The sequence below is a fragment of the Setaria viridis genome, chromosome 2 (genome assembly GCF_005286985.2).
Source record: "Setaria viridis chromosome 2, Setaria_viridis_v4.0, whole genome shotgun sequence".
NCBI classification, from domain to species: Eukaryota; Viridiplantae; Streptophyta; class Magnoliopsida; order Poales; family Poaceae; genus Setaria; species Setaria viridis.
The window spans coordinates 29,665,249-29,681,562 of record NC_048264.2 but is presented as its reverse complement, the minus strand read 5'-3'; the positions used below and the strand labels follow the sequence as shown (position 1 = coordinate 29,681,562).

The following is a 16,314-nucleotide window of genomic DNA, read 5'->3' as shown; positions in this document are numbered from 1 at the left end:
CAGACAAATAAGGGATATCGAGCCTGCATATACTGTTTAGATGATACTGACATCATGTATTTGAAACACTGTAGGAAGGTCGTGTATACGGACAATCGTCGATCTCTTCCTGGTAACCACCCATTAAAAAAGAAAGGGAAGCATTTTGAAGGGATGGAAGATAAACGTACAAAGCCTGTGCAAAGCCTGTGCACCGTAATGGTAAACATGTTTTTTCTATGATAAAGGATGTGAGGGTAGTCTTTGGCAAGGGCTCTAGTAGTCAAACCTCTTCCGAACGACGAGGACGGACATGCACACATGTGGAAGAAGAAGTCTATATTTTGGGAGCTACCTTATTGGGAAGTCCTTGAGGTTCGTAATGCAATCGATGTGATGCACCTGATAAAAAATCTTTGCGTGAACGTGCTTGGCTTCCTAGGTATATATGGAAAGGCAAAAGATACAATTGAAGCACATTGGGACCTGAAATGTATAAAATAACAAGATGGCCTGCATCTAGAAATGAGAAATGATGGATATTACTTACATCCTACCAGTTACACTCTCAGCAAGGAAGAGAAGGAAATCATGTTTGAATGCTTGAATGGTAGAAAAATCCTATTGTGCTACTCCTCGAATATACATAATAAATATTTAATAAATCTAAAGGCCTATGACTGCCATGTCTTGATGACACAATTGCTACCTGTTGCACTGAGGGGTATTCTACTAGAGAATGTGAGAATGGCAATCATGAAGCTATGTGCATTCCTCAACATGATTTCTCAGAAGACAATCCAAGCAAACAATCTACTAAAGCTGTAGAATGATATGGTGCAATGCCTTATTAGCTTTGATATGGTCTTTCTACCTTCCTTCTTTAATATCATGACCCACCTTCTAGTCCATCTTGTTGAAGAGATTTTTATTCTCAGTCCTATATTTCTACACAATATGTTTCCTTTCGAGAGGTTTATGTCAGTTCTGAAGAAGTATGTTCGTAATTGTGCCCATCCGGAAGGAAGCATCGCAAAGGGATATGGAACAGAGAAGGTCATTGAGTTTTGTGTTGACTTTATTAATGACCTGAGTTCTATTGGAATCCCTATGTCACGCCATAAGGGGGACTCAAGGGAAAGGGCACACTAGGGAGGAAAGCTCGGATGTACATCGATGAGAGTACATTTCGTAAAGCACACTTCACGGTCCTGCAACAATCATCCCAGGTGGCTCCATATATGGAGGAGCACAAGACCATTGTATGGTCCTTAAACCAGGGGAAGACTGAGGCCTAGATTACATGTCATCATATTGACACTTTCGCCTCTTGGTCCAACTAGCATGGTTGGCTAGGGGTCTATCTATTTCAGTATCGACATTCCACAGATATGAGATAAATGGATACACATTTTACATGAGAGCCCAAGACCAAAAGAGCACAAACCAAAATAGTGGTGTCTGTATAGATGCAATAGACAACAATGGAAGAAAATAGATACTATGGTATCATTGAGGAGATATGGGAACTGGACTATGGACCTTTAAAAATCCCTTTGTTTCGGTGCTAATGGGTGAAACTTACTAGAGGAGGCGTAACGACAGACAACTATGGAATGACAACAATGGACCTCAACAATATTGGATACAGAGATGAACCATTCGTCTTAGCCAATGATGTGACTCAAGTTTTATGTGAAGGACATGTCAAGCGAACCAATAAAGAAGGTTGCTAATAAGTTAGATGACCATCCAAAGTGCCACATAGTTCTTCCAGGGAAAAGGAAAATCGTTAGAGTTGGGGGCAAGGCTGACATTTAAGAACATGATAATCAGTTCGATGATCTTCCTTCATTTTCAGTCGAGGTTGACCCAACCATTTTGTTAGCCAAAGAGGATGCTCCTTACTTACACCGCGATCACAATGGAGGGACATTCTTTAAGAAGAAGGTTATTAACATTCCATTAGATGATGAGGTGTAATGTATTAGAACCATTATGCTATGTTTTGTGGTCAAATGATAAAGTAATTAATAACACATTGTAATGACATGTGATGTATTCTATGGGTTTATGCAATTTTCTTTTTATTAACAATACTATTTGCAAAGTCTCATCCTATTAAACAAGAACTAATTTTTGCATGGTTAAAATATTAAATATTTCATTTTTAAGCACCATTAAAAATTAAACAATAAATTTAGAAATAATTAAACAAGTACAAGTTATAGTCATGGTAAACATGTTAGTAACACTACATGCACTATTTTTCTAAATTTTTGCATGGAAAAAATATTTATTTTTTTCAATTTTTAAGTAACATAATATTATGACCATTTATGACCTATTACTAAATTAAATTACTAATTTTACTTGATATTTAACTACATCTTATATTTTTACAAAGTACATCTAATCAACATCAAGTTAACAAACTTTTTTTGCAACTTTATGAACGTTATTTGATTTACTATGCAATAAATAAGTATAATAGCAATTTTAAAAGAAACATAATAAAACATTGTCTTGGCGGGAACGGGCTACAAGCCCTTTAGTACCGGGTGATAGCTACACCCGGTACTAAAGAGGGGCAGTTTTGTTTCGCGCCCTCTGGGCCCCCTTTAGTACCGGTGCTAGCCACCACCCGGTATTAAAGGTCTAGCACCTGGTACTAAAGGAGGGCATATAAGCCCATCCTCTTCTCCCCCAACACTTAGCTGCACGTCGTTTGATCCACGCTGCCTCCTTTTCTCCCTGACGACGCCGCCACCCCCCACTTCGCCGCCACGGTCCTCCACCTCCTCCATCCACCGGTCGCGTCCTTCCTGATGATGCGCCACCGGCTTCCTCCCTGACCTGGCCGCCGGAGCTCGCCCCACTTCGTCGCCTCCTCTCCCCGACGACACCGCCGCCCCCAACTTCACCGCCGCGGTCCTCTTCCTCCTCTACCCGCCAGCCACGTCCTCCCCGATGATGCGCCATCGGCCTCTTCCCCGACCCGGCTGCCGGCTTCTTCCCCACTCCACCGTCCCCTCTCCCCGACGATGCTGCCGTCGCCCACTTTGACACCGCAGTCCTCTTCCTCCTCTACCCGCCGGCCGTGTCCTCCCTGATGACGCGCCGCCAGCGCCCGCCCCACTCCGCCGCCTCCTCCCGGCCGATGACTTCACCGCCCCCACTTCGCCACCTTGGTCCTCATCCTCCTCCACCCACCGGTCGCGCCCTCCCACCAGTTGCGTCCTCCCCAACGACGCGCTGCCGACCTCCTCCCCGACCCGCCCGCTGCCGCCCGCGGGCACCTCCTGGCCCCCACCCCACCGCCGCCGGCCTATCCTCCCCAACGACGCGCCGCCGACCTCTTCCTCGACAACGCGCCGCCGGCCTCCTCCCCGACCCTACCGCCGGCGTCTCCTCCAGCCCCTTCCACGAGCGCACGCGTGGCCGGCCGCGGCTTTGCATCTTCTCTGCTGACGCAAGCCCGCGGTCGGCTGACGTCATATTTTTTTCCTTTTTTATTTCTGTAGTGTATAAAATTAGCTAGAAATTGTAGGGAAAATGTTGAATTATCTAGAAAATATAGAAAAATTCTTTAATTAGCTAGAAATTATAGAAAAAAATGTTGGAAAAGCCTATTAATTGTAAATTTGATCTATGTACAACATTTATTATGCCATGTTTGAAAATCCTATTCACTGTTAGAAAAATCTAGAAATATGTGAAAATTACTTTGCTACTTCTAGAAATGTCCAAGAAATTTCATGATGGTTGTGAATAACTATGTTTCATTGTAAATATTTTTGTTGTCATTTACTATTACAAAATGTTTAAAAAATCATCAAATAGTTGAATAAATTATAGAAATGTGCAAAAAATATTAGAAATTTGTTGATGGCTACTAATTATTATAATAATTCTTTTTATATTATATTAGTTACAAGAAATTTGATGATGGTTGTGAATGACGAGCAATTCACTGTAAATAGTTTTTAGTCATTTATTGTAACAAATTGTATAAGTATTTTATTCTTTTTTTAGTCATTTATTGTTACAAAATGTATAACTATTAGTCATTCATTTTTTAGTCGTTTTTTTGTAATTATATGTATAAGTTATAGTCATTCTTTTTATAATAATTATGCATAAAATATTAGAAAATTGTTGATGCCTACTAATTATTAGAATAATTCTTTTATATTATAGTTGTTATAAGAAATTTTATGATGGTTGTGAATGACGAGCGATTCACTATAACAAATTGTACAAGTGTTCAATTCGGTTTGGTAGTCATTATGTTTATTGTTGATGCCTACTGTTTCTTAGAATAATTATTTTTATATTATATTAGTTACAATGGCATGATTAGAGGATGAGTAGGCCCGAATAGACGAGAGATACGTAATGGACTTGATTGCTTAAGGTCGCATGGACGATCAACCAAATGAAAAGGTCAATCATAGCCAGACTGACATCTACTTCAATATGTCTATTGATGGTAATGAGAAGGAACCAATTGTCGAGGGAAGCAATAATGTGAAGCAAGGCGAGGTATATCAATTATTATATGTAAACATGATTTGAATTCATGATCAATCAAGATTATTAGGAATTAATAGTTTTTTCATTTTCATCCATGTGAATCAAGCAGGACTAAACAAAAACGAGGCAAGGAGAAAAACAAAAACGAGGCAAGGAGAAAAAGCTAGAGGTACATATCATCATCATGGAACTTAATGAAGAGAGTGAACCAATTACTCCAGACAATGCTAAGACAAAATTGGTGAATCAAATTGGGATTCTTGTTAGGGATAACATCCCACTAAGCTTTCAGAATTGGAAAAGCCCTGAAACCAATGAGAGCATGGTCCCCGTACGTGAGGTCCCCATAAGTGTGGTCCTTGAGCGAGAGAAGGAAATGATATGGGAGAAAAATAAAAAGAAAACTTCACATTTATAGGTGTAGATGAAGCACAAGTGAAAGATTGGGGCTTTAGGAAGGTTGCAGTTGCTTTTCCGACGTACAAGAAGAACCTGCACAAAGACTACATAAAGAAGGGCCTTACACCAGATTTCACGAAGCACTCAAAGTTAAGAGATCAATGGGATTCATTTGTGCAGTACAAGCAGTCAGAAAAGAGCGGTAAGGCAACTAAAACCAACATTGACAATGCTTGTTAGAAGAAGGGGCTTATCAAATGGCTTGGGCGAGGAGCTTACAAGAAGGGGCTCATCAAATGGCAGAAGATGGAAAATGACATAATTGCTAAGGGAATCATACCGGCGATTCTCGAATGGCGGAACAAGCAAAGCATTGGTATTATGCTCATGATGTCACACTCAATCCCGAAGATGGATCATTTGTGTTCAACCAAGAATTAAGAGAAGCGATTACAAGGCTTGTTGACTTAATAAAGGCTATGACCAAAGGAACTTTCGTGCCTGATCGAGAGAAGGACGAGCTAACTATGGTACTAGGTAATCCAGAACACCCTGGATGTTGCTGAGGCAAAGGCGCAATTTCATGAAAGTTTGCCTTTCGTGAGCACATTGATTCCTACAGAAGTCGCCAAAGAAGTAAGGCCGAACACGGACAACAGCTGCGAGAGTTACAAGAATATGTAGCTTTGACAGACGCAAGAATGGATGAAGCAATCGAATGGCGTGTGGCTATAGCTCTTAGCAAACAAGCCAGTGAACATGCAGCTGCATTATCAGGGGCTAATGTTGATGTAAGCCCCTCTCAGCGTCGAAGCAGCATCGCTTCCACGGAAGTCCCAGCTGGAGGATCTTCTGACATGGTTGAGGACAACCAACACCACCCCGTGGACGACATCACTGGGAGAGCCCCTTGTGAGCTTTATCTCCCATGAAAAACAAGCTCATTGTGGTGGCTTATGATGTGGCTGAATAACCGACACAAGGCCAAACATTTGATGGCGTGGAGATTCCAGCTCGGGGTTACGCTAAAGTTGGGATGGACTGAGTGGTTGATGGTTAGGATGACCTAGAACTGGAGATCCCTGGAGGTGATGTGGAAAAGAATCTAGGAGAAGCCATCCACGGTTGGATTTTATGGACCAAGCGCTACATAAGGATTCCGCGGTCGAATCCCCCGGCCATGGGATCATCTCCTCGGGGCTCAAGAGCAAGATCACCTACGCCATCTGCTAGGACACTCTCTCCACTAGCTGACAGGGATCCTAGCATGAGTCCACACATTCCACCAGCTGACAGGGATCCTAGCATGAGTTCATGATCTCTACCAGTTGATAGGGATCCTAGCATGAGTCCACTTCCTCCTATTATGAGCAAGGCTACACAATGAAAGATGCCTTCAGAAGCCAAAGAAGAAGCAACCAGAGTGTAAGAAAGCTTATGAAATGACTGATGCAGAAATCAACGCAGTAGTGGATGCTGAGGTTAAAGCTCACTTCGCACGAAAGCCTCCCGTGAAGAAAGATCCACCACTTGATAAGGTTAAATTTTGGACTTTCATTAAAAACATGTATAAAAAGCTACAGAAACTAGTGTTATCTAAGTACGACCGCTCAATAACAAAGTGTTATCAGAAGAAGAAAAGGGGGTCAAGTATTCCATAGCTCGGAACCCAATCCAACCAATCGATTACCCCGCTCCAGGTGCTTTCGGAGTTTGATTAGAACCTTCTTATATTCACCAAAGATACAAATCTTACCGTAGCTCAAATTCGAGGGGAGGATCACATCCCAAAGCATGCTGGGGCTGGTAAATGGAAATTTAAGTTAGGGAAAGAGTTTGTGTGGCCGCAGTTGGTGGACCGTCTTCCAACAAAGATGTACAAATTGCACCAATTGTACATGGAGGCTTCAACTACTGGTTTACTCATGCTCAGAGTTCGGATTGGAGATCAACATTATTTCTGTGGGGATGCCATTATAAATGTGCCGCTCGAGAAACTTTATTTCCTTTCCAATCAAGACGCACTTGACAAATCACTCATCAGTTCCTGGGTTTTGTAATTGTTTAGTTTGCTCTAACTTCAAAATCCCCGCTCTAGTCAATATGTGACGTCTTATCTCCTATTCTATTTTGTATCATGCAGGATGGAGATTCAAGCTTGCCAAAGGAAAGGATACTATGATATCGGCTTCATGGACCCGGATGTTATAAACGAAGTAACTGTAAGAGATAAACCAAATTGGACCTTGAAGAATATATATAATTTCTTGGACAAGCAACATTACAAGAAGTACATACTGCTACTGTACAACTTCAAGTGAGCATGTTTCCCATCTCTTTTATTTTTCAAACTAGCAGTTAAAAATAAGACTAAATAGCTTTTGGCTATGCATATATGTACAACTTCCACTGGATACTCCTTGTTATCATGGTTGATCGAAGCACGGTCTATATCCTGGACTCTTTGAGGAGACCAAGAGATCAATACACCAACCTTGTAGTCATGCTTAACAAAGCATGGGCTCGCTTTTGTCAACATCACTCAGGTGAATTCAAGGAGCAACTTGATATCAAGCCTAAATTCCCGATATGTATTGAATTTGCAATCTCATGTCACTTTCTTGAACACAACAAATATTTCATAACTTCTTTTGACATATATATAGTGTTTGAGACAGGATCCGGGCAATAATTCATGTGGATACTACGTATGTGAGTTCATCCATGGCTTTGTAGGTCCGAAGCGTGTGATCGACCACGAACTCAGAGTACGTAGACAAAATTCTTAGCAATATATTAGTTCTAATTATGTAGATCCATTGATCTAATATAATAACCTTTGCTAATGACATAGATGATGCACATGAAGGAAGCACTCCTCAAGACGGAAAAAATCAGGGCAATTCAAGAACAAATTTGTGGATTTCAAGAATAACTTTGTGGATTTCTTTTGGATGAGGTAGTAAATCCAACGAGCGAGTTCCATAATGATGGATCAAATCTGCATTACCGTCAGGACTCGTGTTCAGAATAGTTGATCCAAAATGTTCAACTTCGAAAGTTGATGTAATGTAATATTGTTCATATATGAGTATGCACAATATGTCTATGTATAATATTATCTCAAATGTAATATTATAAATTAAATATAACTTTATATAGGTTAGCGTATTAGAACTAGTATACGTGAAGGAAACAAATATGAAATACTAATTTAGAATAAAAAAATAGAAAATAAAATGAGAAAAGAAATAGAAAAGGAAAAAAATACCTTAGTACCGGTTGGTAATAGCGACCGGTACTAGATTGGCCTCATCCACGCGCGATGTGGCATCCAATTTAGTACGGTTGGTCTACCCAACCGGTCCCTTTAGTACCGGTTATTTGACCTGGTACTAAAAGACCCCTTTACCGATATAGCAATACCGGTTGCACAACTGGTACTAAAATGAGATTTCCACCCGGTACTAAAGATGCATTCACCAGCAGTGTAAATTAATAAAGTTCATGCCTTGCATTATTATTTTGTTTGGGAGGGTGGCATTGCATTGCTATGGGCTTGTCCATGTTGAGTTTGTGCTAATCATCGATAGATTTCACATTGAAAAAGACTCTTTTAGTTTAGCCATATATGCCCCGGCAGTGTTACACTGCTGATGAACTGATACATGTGTAGGTCCCTCCATGCTGCCGCCGAGGCCCTTATTTTTGAGACTTGAAATGACACATACAGGCATACAACACCCCCCCCCACACACACGGAGACCAACTGATCAAGCGCCAGATAAGCAGACATCACGCATCACGGTGATCGGTGAGAACCAAGGACAAGGACATCACGCATCACAGTCTTGCCGAAGCAGGAGCTCGACACGGTGCAGTTGGCAAAGCAGGCGATGGGCACCTTGCTGAGCACGCACGTTGCCGCGCACACGACAAGGCAGGTCTGGCACGACGACGGGCAGATATCGCCCACATTGCCGTCGCCGTGTTGCCCCTCCAGGAGGCCCAGCTCCTCGGTGACGTCGTGCTCCACGAGCTCCCGCAGCAGCAGCTCGCCGGCTATGGCGGCCTGCTCCTGGTCATCCCGCGACGGCGGCGGCGGCGACGACGCGAGGGCCGGCCGCGCCAGCAGGTCCGATGATCCGACGCACAGGAGCAGCATGCAGGTGGCGGCCAGCCTCAGAGCATAGCAAGACGCCATTGCAAATTCTCAGCAGCTGCTTTCGGTTGCAAATTGCAATGTGGCCTGGAGCAGATGCAAGATGGTTCTTGATCACTTAGAATTGAGATGCGATATGTAGCAGTAAGGCTTTGCCATTTATAGGGAGCAAATGAATGAATGGATCTTGCACGAACGAAGGAAATTAAACTGAAACTGCTTGCTGGGATCTTTGGAAGATGAAAGACGCTTAATTGGATGGGTTGCTGATTTCTTCATGCATGGAGGCAACGGACTGATGAAATGCTGTTTACTCCAGGAAGCAAGGAATAATCCCAATTATTATGCACGGTTCCACCGAACCGCAATGCAACAACCAAAGCGTACAAGGCTTTTTAGATATACTCGGCTCCTGCACCATCAAGCGCTCAGGCAAGTTGCCACTCCGAACAAGACTTAAGAAGGGAACCGTACGACGCCAGAAGGAATTCGATCCATTTGGTACAAGCTTATCATCATGAGGTACTGTTAATCGGTCCAGTGCAAGCAAGTTCATTTGTTTGACAAAAGTCCTTTCTTTTCCAATGCTTTCAAGGAAAGCGTTAGGATTGAGACGAGATGAGGGGGTGAGTGAACACTGACGATACCCAATACGTACCGGCTGAAGAGTTCCAGCTACATTTCCTGTCTGTTTTGCCACGCAAGAATTTTGCAACAAGCAATGCGTCGATAACTCATGCTGTCATGCACATCCTTGCTTACAAACAGTGAAGCAGGCAAAAAAAGCCCTAGCGCGCAGGTAACATACAGAGGGTATGCTACATATTGATGGTATACAATTATTTATTCCAGCCTTCTTCCGAATAACCCAAAAAAAATGTAGGGCGTTCCATTTATCATTGCCAGTAGCAACTAGCCACATTTCTTGAAGGTCATATGAAATACAGAGAAGACAAGGCATACGTTAAGGAAAGGTATACGAAGCATATGCAAACAAAATGTGGCTGTTAATCAAGTAACAATATTCTGTAATAAAGTTGCTCAACAACTCGTTGACAGCTACAGCTACCCTCTCAAATATTACTGGCCAAAGAAAGTCCAGTATAGTTTTTTAGATACACGGTAGCAAGAATTGAATCTAAGAGAAGCAGCATGGTGATAAAGGTAAGGCCTCTCTTTTCTTTGTTTTTTATTGTGCATATGATACGGCTGAGACTTATATTGCAAAATCAAACAAAAAGTGAACTTTTTCAGTCACAACTAATTTTTTTTCTGACACGGTAAAGCAAGATGAACATGTTATTCACATGGTCACAACACAAGAAGTGCTTCAGTCTTCCATATGAAAACTCATAGCACCACAGGAACACCAATCTGTTAATAATCGACCAAAGCTGCCATATCTTGCAGCTGAATGAAACCAATTGAACAAGGATATACAATTAAAATGCTTTTCCTAGCTTTTTTTGTGATATACTGAATTGAACTTAACTGCATATGAGAATATAACATAAAAGCTTTCGTGTGAATTGATCAATATCAAAGATGCAGGATTACGAGATCACTTGAGCACATGAACTCTTTCAGTTAAGCAAGACCACGAAGGATGGAAGCTGGTGGTAGCTTCCACTACCAAGGAGGTGACAGTCTACTTAGATATTACCTAAAACTATGTACAGACTACAGAGTTTGCATGGTGTCTAGCGCTTGCAATTCTCACAATAGTGAGTGGTCTTGTCCATAGGGGCGGCGCAATGGTAACAAAAGTACTGCTTACACCTTCAAAAAAAGAACAATGTGTTAGTGACATGATTGAGACTAGACGAATACCAGCAACAATATTAAAAAATCTCTGGTGTTTAGAGAACCTGTAATGTAAAATTGAAGCAGCTCCTAATTCGAACCAGCCAACAACAAAAACACTTGCTAGAAGGTGGTACAAGCCCATAACTTGATAGGAAATAACTCTTTACCCAACCCAGATCCTCACCACATTTGACAAGCTACTGGCCGTTAGAAGTTGGTTTTCATGACAAATACAACCTAGTTTCACTTAAGTGACCCATTCGTGGCACTTTGAAACATGACAAATGAGCACTCGAATACTCCCTTTCATACATAATAATGAGGCATAGACTTTGCTAGTCTTTCAGCAAAACATAGGACGTGAAGACGAGCTAATAATGTTTAACGAGTTTATAACATTATTTGGTTTCCCTCTTTTTCAGCATTCATGACTACAAATTTTAAATATACATAAGGGGATGTCATTACATTCAATAATTCCTTCTGAGAGCAGCTATTAAAAAGTAAAAGCAAGATATGCTGTTTGTGGAAAAGGTCAGCAATCAAACCAGCTCCTATCTTTATCATTGTACTACACATAAATAGTAACCAAAGCTGCATGTTGACTAGCTCCACTATGACAGGACCGGAAAAGGACTACACATTTTTGAGACTGTGTGATGGCCATCCTTCACTAAGTACAGAACATAAGATAACAGTAGTGTCACTACCATGAACAGATGAGTAAGGAAAAACGGAAGATGTTCAAAAAAGTTAGATTTGACGTGTCTAAAAGTGAAGGGAGATGGTATTATATTCCATCAGAGTAGTAATTTCTTTCACTCCTTTCTTGTCAGAATTCATCATCTTCTTTTTGTGCACATAAACAGCATCTCAAATTTTGCCAACTTGTAGCCCTACTCTGCCTTTCGTCCTAATTTCATACTACATTACTGTAGTCATTATAAAGGAATATGAATTGCAACATACCTGCACTTTATTAGCAAGCACCCAGACGTTCTGGAGACGTACATCTTGCACTTGGGGCACCTTTGCCATTTCTTCCTGTTAGCGAGCTTTTTAAGCGTCAGATCATCCTCCCCCTTCTCATCATCTCCAAGCTTCCTAAACTCCTTGCATTTGATCCCATCATGCCACGCGACGCGGCATCGTGCACAGAACAGTCGGTGGCAGTGTGGGCACTCTGTTTCCCTGATCTTTACCAACCCATCATTTATCAACAGAGCTGAGCAATCCTTGAACGGGCAGTACATCTTATCATCCCCCAGTAGATTCTCGCACAGCGCAACATTCCACCGGTCAAACAGTTCAGGCGGGACAATATCCCGGCACAGATCCATCTCGACCACGCCGTCCTCGCACTCGGGGTCAGGGCACCCGACCACGGCCACGTTCTCGGCGATCTTCCCGGCGACGTACCTCCCGACGCAGCTGTTGCAGAACGCGTGGGCGCAGTGGCTCACAGCAAACTTCTCCGAAACCTCAACCATCTCAAAGCAGATTGCACAGTTGAAGCGGCCGCGCTTGGAGCGCTTCTTCTTGCGGTCGCCCGACCCGTCTTCCACATTGCGTCAGGTCAGGAGGATTAGGGCAGTACCAAGTGAATCGTGCACATCTAGGTATCAGGTGTGAAGAATTAAGATTCATTTGGGAGTGAAAAGGTACCTTCCGACGAAATCTGGCGCTTCCCCTTGCGGTCGGGAGGGGGTTCTCGGGGGTCGGAGACGCCGTCGGGGCGAGAGGAGGAGGGGGAGGCGGATGAGGAGGCGGTGGCGGCCGGTGCGCGGGAGCGGTCGAGGGAGAGGAGGATGGCCTCCTGGATCTCGATCTCCTCAGGGCTGTACGACTGGGCGAAGTAGGCTTGCGCGTACCCGTCCTCCTCGTCGGAGGATATGTAGATGGGGACGTACGGATCGCCGTCGGCGGCGGCGGCGGCGGCGGCGGAGGCCTCCATGGCCGGCGAAGGGGTGGGGCTTGAGCCTCGACGGCGGCAGGCAGTTTGCGTTGCTATCTCTTGGTCAAGATGAGAGTTTGATGTGGGGCCGGTTCGTCAGCCAGTCGTTGCGAGGATGGTGGGACGTGTGGACGGGCAGGATTTGGATTTTGCAAGACAGTCGAGATTTGTGATGATTTCTGTGCGAAAAAAATGGAAATCGTGGATAGAGTGATAGACCAAATTGTGTCCAACGCCACGACGCCAAACCCATACCATGGCAGAGGCTGAGGGAAGGCGGTGCAAACGGAACGATCGTCAACTTGGAAGCACTCATAAATTCACAACGCAAACACGTCTATGATGAAGTTCCGATTCTCGATAAGAAGTGATTTGTTATAATTCTCTAGATTTAATTTAAAGTATGAAGCTATTCTGAACGGGAGCTAAATCTAAATTAGGGGGGGAAATGTTTAGTAGATTCTCAATAAGAATTTTATTTCATCTTACACGCCCTTAATTCATTTATGATGATCACTCACCGAATAGTATAGAATCATTTCATTACAAATAATTGTTGTTTGGTAGAGCTCGTCTTAGATACAGCCTAGAAGCTGCTTTGAGAATCTGTTTGGTTGGACCCTGACATATGAAAAAATTGCTCTGGGCTGTGAGCTGTGATAAGAAAGTTGAAAGTCGTTTGGGCTATGAGCTGTGATAAAACCTGCTGTGAGTGGTGAGAAAGCTAAAAGCCGTTTGGTTGGAATAGCTGTGAAACTGTAGGTTTGGCTAGAAATGTCTGTAATACCCCTGAAAGTCTAAGAGACTGTTGATATTCAAATTTATTGTAAAACAGTGCGTTGTTCACTAATTCGCATTAGTGCATAATTGAGCATCATGGCATTGCATTTGTTTAAGCACATTTAATTGTTGTTTATTGCACAAATCCAACTTTGTGAAGTGACTTAAAATTTTGTTATGCAACCGTGGCTCATGTTATTTTATTTAAATACTAGATGGAATATGATGAATTTACAATATTTTTGCATAATTTTTGGATGACTCATTGGAAGTGGGAAAGTTCATTTAAAAAAAATGTCGCCATGCCCATCTGTCAGCCGGTTCTTCTCCCTCCTCCAGCTGCCATTACCGGCGATTCGTCGGCCACGGCGTATCTCCGGTTGATTCGCTACATCCACGGCTTCCCCTTGTCCACACACAGCTCCGTCGCCACTCGCCCGCTACTCTCCCTTGCGGACCCGAGCTTCCAACAACCGCCTCCACCTACCTATGCTGCCGACCTGTCGTCGGCCTGATTCGCCATCATGGGTAGGCCTCCGGCTGATTGCTCGCGCCCTCAGCTTCCCCTGAGCTCCAGCACCCATTCCACCCCTCACCGGCCTCTCTCGTCCGCTGTGCAGGGCTGAAGGAGATGAGGGAGGAGCCGAGCCGGAGGTGCCAGTGAGGAAGCGGTGGCCTGGAACCTGCGGTGAGGAGGGCTGTGAGGAACAGGTGATGTGAGGAAGCTAGTGAGGAAGCGGTGGAGGGGCAGCTGGCCAGGAGCGGAGAGGGGCGGCCGGCGGGGACTCCAACCCTAGTGCTACCAGGGGGAGAAGCAAAACTGAGTTAGGCATGTGTTGCGGGTGGGAGGGGGTACAGGGCGTCAGCAGGGAAAAAAGATCGAACCGGCACAACATAATCAGTGGTAGGTGTGTAAATTTCGTGAAAACTCTTATCCACATCCGGCCACAGCACCTCCTTGCCTGCGAAAGCAGCTTTCTTGAAAGCACCTAGGAGGAAGCTATCTTCTTTGGTTGACTTTTAGCTTTACTTTTTAAGCCAAAGCACCTAGAAAGTCAAACTAAAGGGACCTGAGAGTCCTGCCAACAAGCTTGACTTCCATAAAAATGGTATGTGCCTGTGCGTTTGAATTTTTTTCCCTTAACGGGATACGAAGGAGAGCTGCCTATTATTAGCTATTATTAAGATTTAAGTAGCACGTGTATGAGCTTATAACGACACAAATCATATACTCCTATATAAGAGTTCTACATGTATCAAGCAAATTGATCATGTTCAAAATGTTAGAAAGAGTCCTACTCCTATAAGGATTAGGTGCTGCACCTGGAATAGTCCTGTACCTAGCTATATTAGTGCTGGCCGGACTCTGCTATATTGATTAGGATAGAGATTTGTGGGGAGGAGTCCTGATCACTTAGGTTTCCTTTCGCCTAGGATCCTCCTCCCCTATATATGTAACTGTATTGTCTCTCAGATAATCAATCTACTATTTCCACGCATCTCCTTTGCTTTCACAAAACATGGCCAGTTAAGGATTTGTTAATTGCGTTTAGATTGATAGGGATTGGCAGAGCATATATATAGCTCAATTTCTCACTTCTCGTTCCATGACAATCCACATCAAATAGAAATATTAAAGCGTGCGAGCTAAGTAATCCTTTCCTGATGATCCAGATCTGGAGCTAGGAAATCCTAGAGCTAGATGAGCATAAATAAAGTGTAAAATAAAACAGATAATATTAGACTGTTTTTGTTGGATTGTATGCATTATCAATCAGCCATGGTCCTGTATATGTGAAAGCGCACATATACAATTATGCACATTCTCACGCACACGCATACAAATGTGCATCTAACACGCGATATGCTTTACACACATATTCCCTCAGCTTCACATGCTCCAATGTTTAGCTTCCTAAGAATATCTAAGGGTGGGACTCTGGAGGAATAAAATAACTTTGCCCATTTCTTGCCCTTTGGGTGGTTTGAGGGTGGTTTTGAATTTTCTAGAAATTTAAAAAGTTTGGTTTAATTAAAAAAAATTATAACTAATTCATTTCAAATCAGTAAAATATCAAATTGGTGCATTTTTCCCAAAAATGTAACCTATATGTTGGTGTTCTATTTGGCATTATTTGAATCTTAGTTGTTCATGTTCCTTGTGTTTTATTAAGAGCAATAAAACACTAGAAATGGTAACAAATATGATGTAAACAACTCCAAATAGAGTACCAACAAATAGCCTATATTTTTAGAAAACTTTTGGTACCAACTTCATATTTTTTGGATTTTAAATGAATTAATTATAATCTTTTTATTAAATCAAAACTTTTTAAATTTTTAGAAAATGTAAAACTACCCTTGAAACCATTTAAAGGGCTAAATTTGCCCAATTTTGACAGTTGAGTGATGGTCTTCCTTATCCGGTTTTATAATTGTAGATGCACTTTTCCCTTTCTTAATGCATGAGCTGCGTCAACCAAACAGCGGGTAAGTAGAGCGGCACGCAAAGCAAGAAAGAAAGAGCATTCTTTATTCAGGGCACCGGGTGCAAATCCTGGCTCCAGGTGCTAGCATTTTCCCCTTAGCTTTACCAGCTCCATCCTTGTGTTTCTTCTCCTCTCTCCTGTTGGCACCCTCTAAAAGGTGACAGGCTTCATACCTAGTTGAGTTCTACGTGAGCACCTGATACTTTCAG

At 42.7% G+C, this 16,314-nt stretch overlaps 2 protein-coding genes across 2 annotated transcripts; both read right to left on the bottom strand.

The window, feature by feature from the left end:
- Nucleotides 1-8,515: 8,515 nt before the first annotated feature.
- On the bottom strand, nt 8,516-9,809 carry LOC117846456 (uncharacterized). Its single transcript, XM_034727619.2, has one exon. The coding sequence runs from the start codon at nt 9,116-9,118 to the stop codon at nt 8,717-8,719; it is 402 nt and encodes a 133-aa protein (XP_034583510.1). The 5' UTR covers nt 9,119-9,809; the 3' UTR covers nt 8,516-8,716.
- A 773-nt stretch (nt 9,810-10,582) lies between these two features.
- LOC117846455 (E3 ubiquitin-protein ligase RSL1) lies at nt 10,583-12,943 on the bottom strand. The gene is made up of 3 exons (XM_034727618.2): nt 12,548-12,943; nt 11,852-12,440; nt 10,583-10,855 (listed from the first exon to the last, which is right to left on the bottom strand). The coding sequence occupies exons 1-3, from the start codon at nt 12,834-12,836 to the stop codon at nt 10,777-10,779; spliced, it is 957 nt and encodes a 318-aa protein (XP_034583509.1). The 5' UTR covers nt 12,837-12,943; the 3' UTR covers nt 10,583-10,776.
- Nucleotides 12,944-16,314: the final 3,371 nt, after the last annotated feature.

What these genes read in the sequence shown, in the direction of transcription:
- LOC117846456 (XM_034727619.2), bottom strand. Translation starts at nt 9,118, where the DNA reads ATGGCGTCTTGCTATGCTCTGAGGCTGGCCGCCACCTGCATGCTGCTC.
- LOC117846455 (XM_034727618.2), bottom strand. Translation starts at nt 12,836, where the DNA reads ATGGAGGCCTCCGCCGCCGCCGCCGCCGCCGCCGACGGCGATCCGTAC. An exon ending in GCGCCAGATTTCGTCGGAAG is followed by an intron (nt 12,441 to 12,547) that starts GTACCTTTTCAC and finishes GCAATGTGGAAG; the next exon opens with ACGGGTCGGGCGACCGCAAG. An exon ending in TGCTTGCTAATAAAGTGCAG is followed by an intron (nt 10,856 to 11,851) that starts GTATGTTGCAAT and finishes CTTTTTTTGAAG; the next exon opens with GTGTAAGCAGTACTTTTGTT.